The 15,563-nt window shown below is 44.5% G+C and overlaps 1 protein-coding gene across 1 annotated transcript in view; it reads left to right on the top strand.

Annotated features, from left to right (window-relative positions):
- Nucleotides 1-931: 931 nt before the first annotated feature.
- SLC26A4 (solute carrier family 26 member 4) overlaps nt 932-15,563 on the top strand; it is a 52,576-nt gene continuing 37,944 nt past the window's right edge. The window contains exons 1-5 of the mRNA XM_043588597.1: nt 932-1,165; nt 3,168-3,307; nt 11,663-11,773; nt 13,382-13,566; nt 14,588-14,752. Coding sequence (XP_043444532.1) covers nt 1,002-1,165; nt 3,168-3,307; nt 11,663-11,773; nt 13,382-13,566; nt 14,588-14,752 — 765 coding nt within the window. The 5' untranslated portion in view covers nt 932-1,001. The remainder of the gene's footprint in view (nt 1,166-3,167; nt 3,308-11,662; nt 11,774-13,381; nt 13,567-14,587; nt 14,753-15,563) is intronic.

Here is a 15,563-nt window from a genome sequence, read left to right as displayed (position 1 = left end):
GATTCTTGGCCTCCCACTTCGGGAAAGGGAAAGAACAGGGCAGGAGGAGTAGCATTTCTTTCCCGGTAGGATAGATAGGTGGGGAAAGACCGCTGCCTTTGTGTTCCTCTTTTCGACTAAGGTGTCTCTGTTGCTCCATAAATAAAAAACGTCTCCCTGCCTTCTGTGAGCGCTATAAAGCCACCGGAGCGGCCGTCCCGGGGGCATTGCGGGCGGGGCACCAGCCGAAACAGGTGAGCTGGCCTGACTCGGCTCTGGCTCCACTCCCGGGAGGCAGCGCTAGATGCGGAAGGGACTAGCGTGGGGGCACGGAGCGGGCGGGCAGGGGGCAGTACAGCCTTCTTTCTGAGAAGCTGAGAGCGAGAAGGGAGCTAGGAAAACAGGCAAGAGGTCTGCCCCACCTCCCTAAAGTTCTGCCCCCGGGAGAACGGCGACCCGCTGCTGGAATTTGCCTGCAGTGCACGCAGCCTCGGGACCCGGGGAACGTGGCCTAGGGTTTCCACGCCCGGCCCGGGGGCCAGTGCTTCTCTCCAGGTGCGCTCCTGGGGACGTGCCCTGGGTCGGGTGCGACCAGAGAGGAGCGCTCACAGAGTCCCCTTCCAGCCCCGCACACGCTTCGGATCCAGCCCGGGTTTGGGGAGATTTCAGGACGCGGACAGCGCCCTGGCTGCCCGCGGGTGGGGACTGGGTCGGGCTCCGGAAGACCCCAAGGCCGGCCTCACTTCCTTCAGAGTCTGCGAGCCCCGGGCAGCAGGTGCAAGCGACGGGACCCGAAGGTCCTCACGTGCCCCCCTGCAGGCGGGTGGTGAGCGCCCGGGGGTGGCGGCCCGGAGCGCCCAGGACGGCAGAGCGCGGACCAGGCGCTCCGGGATCGGCTGCAACAGGTGGGGCCGGGTGACAGCTAACGGGCGGTCGCCTTTTCCAGTCCCTTCCTCTTCGCCTCCTCTCCCTCCTTCCCCGCTCCATCTCGTCCCTCCTCTTCGCCCTCCGCCTCGCAGGTCATGGAAGCGCCCAGCAGCAGATTGGAGCCGCCACCGCTCCCCGAGTACAGCTGCAGCTACGTGGTGTCGCGGCCGGTCTACAGCGAGCTCGCCTTCCAGCAGCAGTACGAGCGGCGCCTGCAGGAGCGCAAGACGCTGCGGGAGAGTCTGGCCAAGGGCTGCAGGTAGCGGCCGCTGCGGGCCGGGCGTGTGCGCGAGCGGACCGGGCGTGGGATGTCGCGCAGCCCTGCCGGATTGCCCCGGCTTCTACCGTCCGCATTGCTGTCCTTCCTGGTCGTAGGGTGGCTCCATCATTCTCGGCCCGAATGGACCCTAGTCCCGGAAACTCCTCTCTGGGGAGAGTGTGTTCCGAGAGCTCCATCTCTCTCTCTCTCTCTCTCTCTCTCTCTCTCTCTCTCTCTCTCTCTCTTTCTCTCTCTCCCTCCCTCCCTCCCTCCCTCCCTCCCTCCTCTCATGGAGACGCCTGAAGTGCGCTTGGGGGTACACAGGGTTCCTATGGTCTTCTTGTGAAGGCCAGGCTGAGAACAGTGAAGAAAGGGGCTCGATTAAAAAGAGATGATGGGTAAAGCCATCACCTGACCAGGAGTCCTTGAAAGCCCCAAGCTCCTCTAGGCAGGATGCCACTCGGAGACACGGAAGGAACCCAGGAGAGCACAGCGTGCTCCAAGTTCTTTCCTGTCAGGCAGTGGGACCCCCAGGGAGACCTCCATCACTTTCTAAACCCAAACAGGCCATCCATAATTAGATATCACCAACAAAAACTAGAACTGTCAGCTGCTGCCAGATTCTCTTTCTTTTTAAAAATCTTTTATTACAGGGGTGCCTGGGTGTCTCAGTCCCTGGAGCATCCGACTTCCGCTCAGGTCATGAGCTTACAGTTTGTTGGTTCGAGCCCCACATCAGGCTCTGTGCTGACAGCTTGCTCAGAGCCTGCAGCCTGCTTCAGATTCTGTGTCTCCTTCTCTCTCTGCCCCTCCCCCGCTCCTGCTCTGTCTTTCTCTGTCTCTCAAAAATAAATGTTAAAAAAATTTAAAAAATTATTTTATTACAGAACAGAAGCACATATAAAAGTAGACAAAGTAGTATAATGAAGCCCCCCCTTCCTTTTTTACCCACCACCCAGCTTCAACAACCAAGCTCTATTTCCACCCACTTGCCTCCACTCCATTTTTTTTTGAAGCTGATCCCACAGTGTATCTTTTTATCTGTATATATTTCAGTATATATCTCTAAAGACTCTTTAGAAAAAATAACCACAATTCCCTTATCACACCTAAAAAAATGATTGCTTAATATGGAGAACATCAAAATTTCCAATTGTCTCATAAATATAATTGAAATAATTTAGTTGAATGAAGAGTCTAATAATGTCCATACACTCTTTTGTTTTTTTTTGATATATGAAATTTATTGTCAAAAGGTTTCCATACAACGCCCAGTGCTCATCCCAGCAGGTGCCCTCCTCAATGCCCATCACCCACCCTCCCCTCCCTGCCACCCCCCCATCAGCTCTCAGTTTGTTCTCAGTTTTTAAGAGTCTCTTATGCTTTGGCTCTCTCCCACTCTAATCTCTCTCTCTCTTTTTTTTCCTTCCCCTCCCCCATGGGTTCCTGTTAAGTGTCCATACACTCTTAATATTTGTTTTCTTTTGTCTATGGCATGCTGAATTAAAAAAAAATACTAAGTAGCGAGGTACAGCAAAATATATACATTTATCATGTTAAGATTTTTGTATACACTGGCTCCGAGCTTGCATCGCCAAAATAAACAGAGCATGTTTGTTTTTCTTTAAAGACAAACAAGTAGTAGAAGGCGACTGGGTTAGAAGTCTGAAAATTAATCTCCACGTAGAGACTCCACATTGATCGATCTGTGGCTGGGCTAGAAAATGGGCCCTTGTGTAGGGATATTTTCTCAGAGGATTACAAAGGTGGGAGAGGGGAGGGGACACTTAATCCTGTGTTTTCTAGCACAGTGCATTTAAAAGAGTAGATAGAGTTCTTGGGAAAAGCATGGTAAGCGCTTGAGGCTTAGTATTTTCCATGCAAGTCTTACTCTTTTTCTAAACGGTTGTAAAGATCAGCGGGGTCCAGCTCAAACGTTGTGCTTTGCTGTTGGTAATGGCAGAGATGGGACTAGAAACTCCATTTTCTTGCCCTTTGACAGTTGTTCGAGAAAGAGAGGCCTGGCTGTGTTGAAGACTCTCTTGCCCATCCTGGACTGGCTCCCCAAGTACCGAATCAAAGAATGGCTGCTTAGTGACATCATCTCAGGAGTTAGTACTGGCCTCGTGGGCACCCTGCAAGGTAAGTGTTGGTGAATTGGCTCCCACGTGATCGAGAGTTACAGTCTCCAGCAGCAGTTCGTAACTCCCTCCTGACTCCCAGGGGTCTGTACCCGATGTTTGCTTACCCTTCGAGATCTTCGTCTTTCCTCTAGAGCCCCTTAGTGGATAGATTCGCCTCTTTTCTCCTCTTCCTTAGAGTTCTCTTCCTGGGAAACCCTGCTGCTTCTCTAGCCGCATGGCTTCAACTAGAGTCCTAGCATCTAAGCAGTAGCTTCCCAATCTCTATTGACCACAACTCACAGTAAGAAATATACATTACATCGTGCTCTGCACACACACATATCTCAAGTTTCGTGAAATAGTTATTTACTCCCACCACAAGTGATGTGCTCTGATAGTTTTTATTCTGTCCTGTTCTATTCTGCTTATATTTTTTGAATGATGATTACAGTCCATTAAATTATTTTGCATCCCACACATGGGCCTTGACCTGCAATTTGAAAGTGGCTTAAGGGGGGCACCTGGGTGGCTCAGTCTGTTAAGCGTCCGGCTTCAGCTCAGCATCTCACGGTTTGTGGGTTCGACCCCTGCGTCAGGCTCTGTGCTAACAGCTCAGAGCCTGGAGTCTGCATCGGATTCTATGTCTCCCTCTCTCTCTGGCCCTCCCCCCACTTGTGCTCTGTCTCTCTTTCTCTCAAAAATAAGTAAAACATTAAAAAAAAATTTTTTTAATGGCTTAAGGGAAAGTGAAGGAAGTGTTTTAGCCTGGAGTGCTATATATAAACATTCTTTCTGTCCTCCTTCCTTTTTTTAATCCATCACCTTATTTTAATCTCTGGCAAAATGTCTCAACAGAGGTGTTTTGTTTTGTTTTTAAACTGGCTTCATACTATATTTCCATGAACATCTTGGAAATCTGTTGCATAGTTGGTGAATAGCAGTATGGGCATTCTTCTCGGCCCCCATCCCCGTTGCCTTGCTTCTGCTATCCCCCCAACTCTACAAAGTTCTGGACCATGGAAACAGAAGTATCATTTATTTATTATAATTTTATGGGGCACCTCATATGCTCCAGGTCCTAGGTATGCTGACATGAATGAGGTGTACCACCTGCTTTCAAGGAGCTCATGGTCCAATAGGAAAGTGGATAATAACCATTCAACAAGAGCTGTGACAAGGGCAACAAGGCCTAAGAAGTGACCATGCACAGAGGCTCACAACCCAGCCTTAGGGGATTGGGAATGGCTTCCTAGAGGTTGAGCTGTCAGAGTAGAACTTCTGGGAAGGTTAAGTCTGAGATTGCCAAATAATGGGAAGTAGAATGGGATAGGGATGTGTGTAGAAAGATGGCTTGAAAATGGACTATTTCAGAAGTTAGTAATAGTCGTTGAGCAATGTCATGAACCAACCTTTGCCCATAAGGCTCTCAAGATTACTCAGAGCAGGACAGGTAGATTTCCACAGAGGAGAATGTTCTGTGCCCGTCATGTGGAGCCCCGTCCTGACCAACCATGTTTTCAGTCACAAAGGAGGATGGGAGAGGAGGTAGGGCTGGGCAGTACATAGTTAGGTGATGCCACGTGAGCATGTGCACTGTGGACTCTTAACAGCTGTGACGGAGCAATTCTGTGTGACTCCTGGGGGACAGGGACCATCAAGTTAATGTTTGTGTAGCTGGTGCCTGGCACGGAGGCTGGCACAAAATAGATGGCAACATTTGGTAAAGGAGGACTGAATTGCATTTCTGATAATGAATCATCTTTATATACAAAAAAATGATATTTCAACTTCCATATCTCCCAAATTTTCATAGATAAGTATCTTGTAAGAATTAACCCTACTTTTAATTTTGTCTATCAAGTACCAGACACTAGGCTGGCTTTGGCCAATTATCTTATTTAATCCTCACAAAAACTATTATTAACTCCTTTTCCATAGGTGAGAAATCCATTAAATCTTTTTTATTTTTATAAAATTATCATTGTAAGGCGAGATTTTTGGGAGGCTAACCTGGTTCATTCATGCATTCATTCATCCTTCACTTAATGACATTTAAAAACCAATTCCGGATGCCAGGTGTTCAGCCATGAGGATTAAATGGTTTATTGACAGGCACAGATACTGACTTCATGGAGGTCCTTTTGAATGTAGACAGAGGGATTAATTAAATAAATAAAAAGATAAAAAGAAAAGTAATTACAGATTGTGATAGATTTAATCCATTGTGTTGGACTAAATACTCTGTAATATGGATTACTTTGAAGAGGGAGTGTTTATTTCTTTATTTTGAGAGAGAGAGAGAACAAGTGGAGAAGAGGGACAGAGGGAGAGAGAGAATCTTAAGCATGCTCCCCACTCAGACGCGGGGCCCGATCCCATGACCCTGAGATTCTGACCTGAGCTGAAATCAAGAGTTGGACACTCTACCAACTCAGCCACCCAGGCGCCGCTGGAGTGTTTATTTTAGATAGAATGGTCAAGGAAGTCCTTACTGATTAGGTGAAATTCAGTCAGAGACCCAGAGGATGAAGAGACTGCCATGACAAAAGCAGAAGGGGGAGTTTACCAAACAAAGGCCCAAGGCCAAAAGGAGTTCAGTATTTTCAAGAATTCTAGTGTGGGTGGGTGCCGTGAGGGGTGGCGGCTGGTGAACTGAATGAGATAAGGTTGGGCAGGGCTGGGAGTAGGATGAGACAGTGAGGCACTGACTCTCAGAAGGCTTCCTTAAGTATTGTGCCTCAGGCACCTGGCTTGCCTCACCCCTCCCAGCCTGGAGGACAGGTGTGTCAGCTGGAACCAGATCGGCAGGAGATGGAGAGATCCACACAGATTTGAAATATATTTTGGAGCAGCAGTCGCTGATGTCTACTGATGGATTTAGTGTGATGAAAATCACAGGTGGCTCCAAGGTTGCTGGCTTGAGCAACTGGGTAGATGGTTATGTCACTTATTACAATGGCAAAGGCTGGCTGAGGAGCAGTTTGGGATGGAAAGTGAAGAGTGTCCTTTTGGACATTCTAAGTTTGAGATGTAGGTGAGATCTCTAAATGGAAATGCTAAATATTGAGTTGGAGCTACTTCAAGTGTGAAGAGCAGAGGAGACGTCTGAGCTAGACAGAGAAATCAGGAAAGCATCGCTGTAGAGGTGATCTTTAAAATAGAGGTGGGGCACCTGGGTGGCTCAGTGGGTTTAACCTCCATCCCTTAATTTCTTGATTTCAGCTTGGGTCATGGTCTCACGGTTAGTGGGGTTCAGGCTCTGTGCTGACTGCTGCGGGGGTGGGGAGCCTGCTTGGGATTCTCTCTCTCTTCCTCTCTCTCTCTCTCTCTCTCTCTCTCTCTCTCTCTCTCTCAAAATAAATAGATAAATCAACTTTAAAAAAATATAAAAGAGTGGGAATGCCTGAGACTACCCAGGGAGAAGGGGCAGATGGAAGAGAAGATGGCTGGACCACCCAGAGGTCAGAAAGATAAGGGGGGTGGGGCCACAAGGAAACATAAGGAGGCTCAGGAGGTTGGAGAGAAAGAATTGGAGAGATGTGGGGTCAGAAGCCAAGAGGGGAGGTTGTTTTTAAAAGGACAGAGGGGCAGGGGCACCTGGGTGGCTCAGTCAGTTGAGCGTCCGACTTCGGCTCAGGTCATGATCTCATGATTCGTGGGTTCGAGCCCCACATCGGGCTCTGTGCTGACAGCCCGGAGCCTGGAGCCTGTTTCGGATTCTGTGTCTCCCTCTCTCTCTGCCCTTCCCCCACTTGTGCTCTGCCTTTCTCTGTCTCTCAAAAATGAATAAACGTTAAAAAAAAAAAAAAAAAAGGACAGAGGGGCAATAGTGTCAAATACTCTTCAGGGGAGAGCTTAAAGGTGGGACACAGGCAATGCTTTTAAGAAGGTTTGCTGTGACCCAGAGTAGAAAAATAACTGTATTAGAGAGGTAAAGAGATGGAGGTAGAATGAGGGAAGATTTCATTTTCTTTTCCTAGAAGAGATACTAGAACATATTTGGGAACTAGTGGGGATATCCTTGTAGAGAAAGGCATTGATGGCCCAACAGGTGGAGGAGAAACTAAAAGTGGTGAGAAGGGGTGAATGTGAATGGGGCTCAAGGACAGAAGTAGGAGGGTTGCTCCTTAAAGACAAGGGGGAGATCTCCTCCATTTTTAAAGGAAGAAAGAAAAAAATGGTGCAAGTATAGAGGGGTTTGAAATTATGGTGAAAAGCAAATTCACAGCATCTCTTTATGGATTCTGTGTTTTGGGTGGAGTCTGAGATTCATGTCTGAACCATGTCTGTGTGCAGAAGGGGGAGGGCAGCAGTTTGAGGAAACTTTGGGAGGTTTGAGTCTTGCTCAGAACAAGGATGTGGAGTTGGGCTGCCAGGCAGGCCGGAGTCCCCACGTGGGGCTCCTGTTCACATATCTCCCTTGAGATGGGTCAGCCCAAGTGCAAATTATCTGGTCTCTGGTCCAGCTTCTCTGGCCACTCAAATGCTCAAATGTCACCCAAAAGGTGGATGTTTGGATTCAACCAGACTGGGGTTTTACGAGACAAGAAAAGGGAAGGTGAGAGAGAGAAGCAAGGGAGTTCGGAGTGTTTGCAAAATTACATGGACAGGAGGCAAGAGAAGACAGGAGGGCACCAAAGAGAGGGAGAGAGTGGATTTTGAAGCCTCATGAGGACACAGATGAGGACACAGAAATGTTGCAACAACGATTCTGGAGTAGGTGAGCTGAAAGCCTAGGATGTTTTTTGGGAGAGAGAACTCAAAACAGATTTCAGAGGGGGTGCCATTGTGTCTAGTGGTGGCTCCATCCGTGACACATCACTGGCTGGATGGCCGAGGAGTGGGAGAGTAACTCATCAGAGAGGTCAGGCTCAACTTACTGAGAAACCGCTTGTTGAGAAGGATAATGGGATCTTTTTGACTTTTGTTATAAAAAAAATTCTCACCAGCCAGCAAAAGATCATTGCAGGTATTTTAGGGCTATCTTCATTCCCAGCTATGGGGAGACTGCTCTCCAGTTTCTACTTTGCCTTCTAGATGCTTGCAAACATTTGTTAGTACCACCATTGTCGGCATAGGCCACCATCCTGCACATGAGGGCCGCCAGCACAGAGATTCCACAGCTTAAACCGATGGCTTCGATTTCTTTACAAATGGTGTGATTTCAAAATTGTTGCACCAAATTCCTTTGTAATAAAGCTGATTACAATATATTTGGGTAGCGGTTGTCCCTAAGTAGGACACTGTATGAAAACAGAAAAAGTCCCTATTTTGTCAGGCCTGTAAACACTGCAGAGCCCAGTGTAAGGAAGTGAAGCTTGAGAAAGACTTGGAAAAAGTCATAGAAAGTAGGTTGTTTTTATCTCCTGCTCCTTCTTCCCTTTGTGGAGCCACCATTCTACTCCATTTTCTTGGGATGAGTGATTATTGCCATTTCTTGCTGTAATTCATGTATTAAAATGATTGCATACAGATTATTCTAGAATGCAAATTCTGCAAGGGCAGAGACTTTCTTTTGTCCACTCCCAGACCTAGAATAGTGCTGGCACATGGTAGGTACATAATCAATAGTTGTTGAATGAATGCGTGAATGTTTATTGTAGGAAACTAGAAAATACATATAAAGAACATGAAAAAAATACCTCTTCCACAAACTATAAGTCTCCTTTGATCCTACCATGTAGAAAACCCATTAATATTTTAGTAAATGTCCTACTAGACACACAAATGCATATCTATGTAAAAGAATAAAGAAATGCCAGAATGATAAGCACTACATTCTGGATAGTGGTTGCCTTCAAGGGATAGAGGGAGGAAGGAGGATGTGATGGAGGAAAAGTATATAGAGTTGTAACTTTACTGGCGATTTCTCCCTCCCTCCCTCCCTCCCTCTCTCTCTCTCTCTCTCTCTCTCTCTCTCTCTCTCTTTCTTTCTTTCTTTCTTTCTTTCTTTCTTTCTTTCTTTCTTTCTTTCTTTCTTTCTTTCTTTCTCTCAAGATTTTAAGTAATCTCTGCACCCAAGGTGGGGCTCAAACCCGCAACCCTGAGATCAAGAGTCATTCCCTGTACCAGCTGAGCCAGCCAGGTGCCCCACTGGCAATTTATTTCTTAAGCCAGATGGTGAATACATGGGTATTTATTATATTATATAGTCTTTGAATATCGAAATGACTTAGTATATTATTTAAAATCTTTTGAGAATTTTTTTTTCTTTTTTTTTTTCAATGTTTTTTAAATTTATTTTTGGGACAGAGAGAGACAGAGCATGAACGGGGGAGGGGCAGAGAGAGAGGGAGACACAGATTCGGAAACAGGCTCCAGGCTCCGAGCCATCAGCCCAGAGCCTGACACAGGGCTCGAACTCACGGACCTCGAGATCGTGACCTGGCTGAAGTCGGACGCTTTAACCCACTGCGCCACCCAGGCGCCCCTTTTGAGAATTTTTTTGTGCATGCAACATGCATGTTTACTTTTATAAAAGGGGGAGCAGGCATGCTTACCACGATTTTGAATCCTGCTTTTTCTTCGCTTTTTCTTTGTTCTTTACATATCTCCATGTTAGGAAATGTATTTCTACATATCACATCAATTTCATGTGATAGAATTACAGTATGCAAAGTATAATTTAGTTAACTTTTCCATTTTGAGACATTCATTCAGTAGCTAACGTGGGGCAGTTGTGAGCCAGGATATTTAGGTTGTTTTCGCCTTTTGTTTTTTTAACTGCTCTAAATGTAATCTTTTGTTAAGGGCCCAGTGATCAAAGGGCTTGATTTTCTCTCACTGTAAGTGAGTGAAATGTGAGAAAGTAATTTAAGTAAGATGTGCTGACTACCTAAGAAGTACTTAACCAGGGAAAAGAACCCATCATCATGGTCTTCCAATTCCCATGTACACAGAAAAGTTGAGATTTCTCCATACCGCAATACATGGGCCCAGAGGCTTCTTGGGACAGACAGCTTAGCGGAGGAAACCTCGCAGAGTTTTCTTGCCTGCTGCTGTGTATAATTGCCATATTTTTCTTTGTTTGGACCTAACTTCTGTTAACAAGAAAGGTGGAAAGGGCAGTGCAACAATGCTTATGTCCCTCTGAACACAGAGAAACACTGCATTCACACAAAATATCTATGTGCAAAACTGCTCTGAGCCTTTGGACCGAATTGATGAAATTACAAAATTTTTTTATTTTAGTTAAATCCAAGTTAGTTAACATATAGTGTAATAATGTCTCAGGAGTAGAATTCACTGATTCATCACTTACATACAATACCCAGGCTCATCCCAACAAATGCCCTTATTAAGGCCCATCACCCATTTAGTCCTTCACCACACCCTCCCCCCCCCCCCCCCCCCCAACAACTCTCCGGCAACCCTCTGTTTGTTCTCTAAATTAAAGAGTCTCTTATGGCTTGTTTCCCTCTCTGTTTTTATCTTATTTTTCCTTCCCTTCCCCAATGTTCATCTGTTTTGTAAATTACACATATGAGTAAAAAAATAAATTACACATATGAGTAAAATCATATGATATTTGTCTTTCTCTGACTGACTTATTTCGCTTAGCCTAATACATTCTAGTTCCCTCCATGCTGTTGCAAATGGTAAGATTTCATTCTTTTTGATTGCCAAGTAATACTCTCTCTCTCTCTCCCCCGCTCTCTCTCTAGATATATATACACACACCACATCTTCTTTATCCATTCATCAGTCAAGGGACCTTTGGGCTCTTTCTATAAGTTGGCTCTTGTTGATAGTGCTGATATAAACATTGGGGTGCACATGCCCCTTTGAATCAGCACTTTTGTGTCTTTTGGATAAACACCTAGTAGTGCAATTGCTGGACCGTTGGGTAGTTCTATTTTTCATATTTTGAGGAACCTCCATGCTGTTTTCCAGAGGGCCTGCACTGGTTGGCATTCCCACCAGCTGCGCAAAAGGGGACCAACAGCGCTAAAGGCTTCCCCTTTCTCCGCATCCTCACCAACATCTGTTGTTTCCCGATTTGTTCATTGTAGCCACCTTGACTGGCGTGAGGTGGTATCTCAGTGTGGTTTTGATTTGTATTTCCCTGACTGAATTGATAACAATGTTAGCCAACTGCTTTGACTTCTTTTTTCCACTTGTCTGATCATGGGGTAATTTGGATTACCTGTCAATTCAATTTATTTACACAGGCGATGTGTGGACACCATCATTATTTCAGCTGATTTAGACCGTGTTCTGCATCCTTGCATAGCCTCAGACTGTAGGAAACATAAGGAGACCACTCTGGGCAAGCTGCAAAGTGGGGCTATCTTTGAAAAGGTCTTTCTTTGCACAGTAGAAATAATACCATAACTTTTGTTGGTGAATTTAATCATTTTGGATGTACTTTCAGGCATGGCGTATGCTCTCCTGGCTGCCGTTCCTGTCGGATATGGTCTCTACTCTGCTTTTTTCCCTATCCTAACATATTTTATCTTTGGAACATCAAGACACATCTCAGTTGGTAATTATAAGCATATACTACAATTATATTTATTCACGTTTAACGTGTTTCGGCTCTAGTATGTGTGTTATGCTTCCATATCTTTGTTAATAATGTTTTCCGGGAAAATAGGCCTTCAGTGCCTTGCCTGCTTTTCCTATTCAATGACGCAGTGGTTCTTAGCTTTCAAAGTACCATCTCTTCAGTATTAAGTTTATACTTAACTTTTTTTTTTTTTTATAAAGAGGAGAAAATTGAGAGATTGGTCAAAATGGCAGCCTCCCTTCAAATTCTAGCATATTTTCATTTTCTTAATGTAATCAATTTGACTCCATATTTAGAAAGTGTTCTCTTCCAACATAGAAAATGACAAGGACAAAATATCTTCAAGAGGTCTTCAAACCTCCTGTTTTACTAGACTAACTTATCATTTACTAAATAATGTGCATCAAATCCATATTCATCATTTCATTAAAAACTATACTCATTTTAAGTCACTAATACTGGAAGACCAGCAAACCTGTGCCAAAACTATTTAGAAACTAAGCTTGGCTTTCCTTCTTGGTATGGCTCAAAATAGGCTTATTTTCTGCTGTTCCTAAAATTTGAATTCTCTTTTGCTAGAATGTTCTAGTAAATGAATGTCTTAATGCTATTTTATGACTTTGACATTTATACTTGAGATAATTTTGCGCCTACATCCATCTGCTGGCTAGACATGTCTACCTGGACAGTCCTCTTGAAACATATACAACCATCTACTGTATCTCCAACCCATATCCTTGTCCTTAGTTGTATTGTCCCCAGTGTCTAGCATATTGCCTTGTCTATGGAAGGAGATCAGGAAGAGGTTATTGATTGAGAACACTTCCTCACCTGGGAGAATCTATCAGTATCAAATGCTTGACAGTGTGAGGAACGTAGAAGCTGGTTTTTTTCTCTTTGGTTTTCTATCCATTTAGACACTCCAGGTTACTGGATTTTGATACTGAGCCCTCCCAACTGTTAAAGCCTTCCATGATGAAAGGATAGGATCATCATCATGGATAAAAACATCAGGAATGAATGGCAGAAAAGGAATACTTTTAAAACATAGAATCTTCTAGACTGGCATTTGATATGAAAAAATAATTTGTTTTGAAAAGAGAAAAAGAGAAACAGTGTACTCTCTTTGCGGTTTCTTTACCCTAATTGGGACCCTGTGATATGGATCAAGGTACTCAGCTCCGCAGGGATCAGGACACCGGATGCTCTAGGGAATGAGCTTATATGGAATAAGTAAGGTGAAACAAATAAGAATCCAGCTTGTTGGCCACCTCTGCCAGGAAACTCTCCCACCCCTACCCCAGTTCACACGAAGACCGCACAAAGACTGGTTAGACAACCCCCGAGTATTCACAAAGCATCCGGAATGCTATTTTACAATTGCCTATCTACATGTCTCTCTTGCTCATTTCTGGGTCACGAACGCCTTGAAGCGTGTGTTTTGGGGCTTCTTTTGTGAAGAAGCAATATTTTCCCAACCACAGCTAATAATTTCACACATCTTTCTAATCCTATGTAGACATGTTGTTGAACCTAAACATGTATGATGAATAATTACTAACTGATAGAGCCTTTCTTCCCCAGGGCCTTTCCCTGTGGTCAGTTTAATGGTGGGATCTGTTGTTCTGAGCATGGCCCCCGACGAACACTTTCGCATATCCAGCAGTAATGGCACTGCATTCAATGCCACCCTGATAGACTCTGAGGCTAGAGACGCAACAAGAGTATTGATTGCAAGCACCCTTACTCTTCTGGTTGGCATCATACAGGTAATGGGATGACAAGTAAAATGTAAATTGGCATGATTTTTATTTGAAATAACTGAGTGTAAAGCATGTGGACTTAAAGATTCATTTAAAAGCACAACAGAGCAATTTATTGGACACACCCCCCCCCCAAAGTTATTTTTTAACTTCTGTTTTAGGTCAGATGCTGAAATAGTCAGCAAGACCCCCTGATTAGGGCTCAGGTATTATCAAAATTAGAGACAGAAAAAAAAATCAGAACATGTGTGATTATTTTTTTTTAATTAAAAATTTTTTTAAATATTTATTTTTGAGAGAGAGAGAGAGAGGCAAAGAGAGGGGGACAGAGAATCCAAAGCGGGTTCTGAGCTGTCAGCACAGAGCCTGACACGGTGCTCAAGCTCACGAACCACGAGATCATGACCTGAGCCCAAGTCAGAAGCTCAACTGCCTGAACCACCCAGGTGCCCCATGTGTGATTATAATGAGAATGAGGGAAGGGAAGTATACAGAATGCACAAAGGAGCAAAAAGTGTCCCAGTGAGCAGAGCCATGGGATCTGAAAGTCAGAGGAATAAGTCCCGTGATTTTTGCTTTTACACATTACATATCCAGAAACACTTCAAGGTTCATGTTACCACAGTTTTCAAATTTTAGGGTGGAGGAGGGGCATTGGGAAATCCAGATTTGCTTCCTACAAGTATTTGTGTTATCAGCAGGTTACCAGAGTTTTAACTGGTGTTAAGTTTATTTTTATTTTTTTTTAATGTTTATTTATTTGTGTGAGAGAAACAGAGCATGAGTGGGGAGGGGCAGAGAGAGACACACAGAATTGGAAGCAGGCTCCAGGCTCTGAGATGTCAGCTCAGAGCCTAACGTGGGGCTCGAACTCACGACCGTGAGATCATGACCTAAGTGGACGTCGGATGCTCAACCAACTGAGCCACCCAGACACCCCAAATGGTGTTGGGTTTAATTTGTTAATAGTTCAAGAGAATTGGTCCTTCTTCCAGGCAAACTTTAACTTCTTTCCTTCTCATACTAGTTGATATTTGGAGCTTTGCAGATCGGATTCATAGTGAGGTACTTGGCAGATCCTTTGGTTGGCGGATTCACAACAGCTGCTGCCTTCCAAGTGCTCGTCTCACAGCTGAAGATCGTTCTCAACGTTTCGACCAAAAACTATAATGGCGTTCTCTCCATTATCTATGTAAGTGTGGCTTTTTACTCCGGAGATGGCTCACGGAGAAAAATCTGTTCTTTTCCTCTGTACCCTGAGTCTGGAGAACATATGTTCCTCCATGCCATACTTTGGGAAGCCATTGAAAACATTCTTCTCTGAAAGAAAGCAATAGAATCAGGAGTAACATTGAAGACGGCAGATTTTACAAAGCATCGTTCTCAACTGGTCAAAATGGTTCCACAAGGGTCACTGCACTTAAAAATATGAAGGAAAACAAAGTGGTATAGTGAAGTCTGGTGTGGGATGCCACAGACTTGAGTTCCAGTTTCCAAGTGGTCTCTGATAAGTTGAGTGGCCATAGACACATCATGGGGGATAGTGGCTGAAAGCTCAGGTTTAGAGCTGGATCCTGGATTAATATCCTGACTCTTGTATATATTAGTTATATGAGCAAATCACCATACCTCAGTTTCCTTCTCTGCCAAATAGAATTAGTAACAATATCTGTATTCATAATTAAGTTAAATAAGGGTGTAAGAGAAGCACTTTGCCCAGAGGCTGAAGCATTAACAAGTACTCAAAAAAAGTAGTTAGGTTGAAATTATTATTTCACATTTCAAGGCTTCTTTTTTTATTTGTAAAACGAAATGACTGGAGCTGTAGCTCTAAAGCCCTTTTTAACTGTGAGAGTCCATAAAATGCATAATGTAAATGTCTCAGCAATTATAGATGAAAAGGAACATCAGAATCGGAGGTGATCAACATGCAAAAGAGATGCAAAAGAAGGATGTAGATCACACTAATTAGATTTGAAAAAGTTCTTGGATCTAAATCTGTG

Source organism: Prionailurus bengalensis, chromosome A2, assembly GCF_016509475.1.
Source record: "Prionailurus bengalensis isolate Pbe53 chromosome A2, Fcat_Pben_1.1_paternal_pri, whole genome shotgun sequence".
NCBI classification, from domain to species: Eukaryota; Metazoa; Chordata; class Mammalia; order Carnivora; family Felidae; genus Prionailurus; species Prionailurus bengalensis.
Note: the sequence above shows the minus strand (reverse complement) of the source record. Positions and strands in the feature narration are given on the sequence as shown.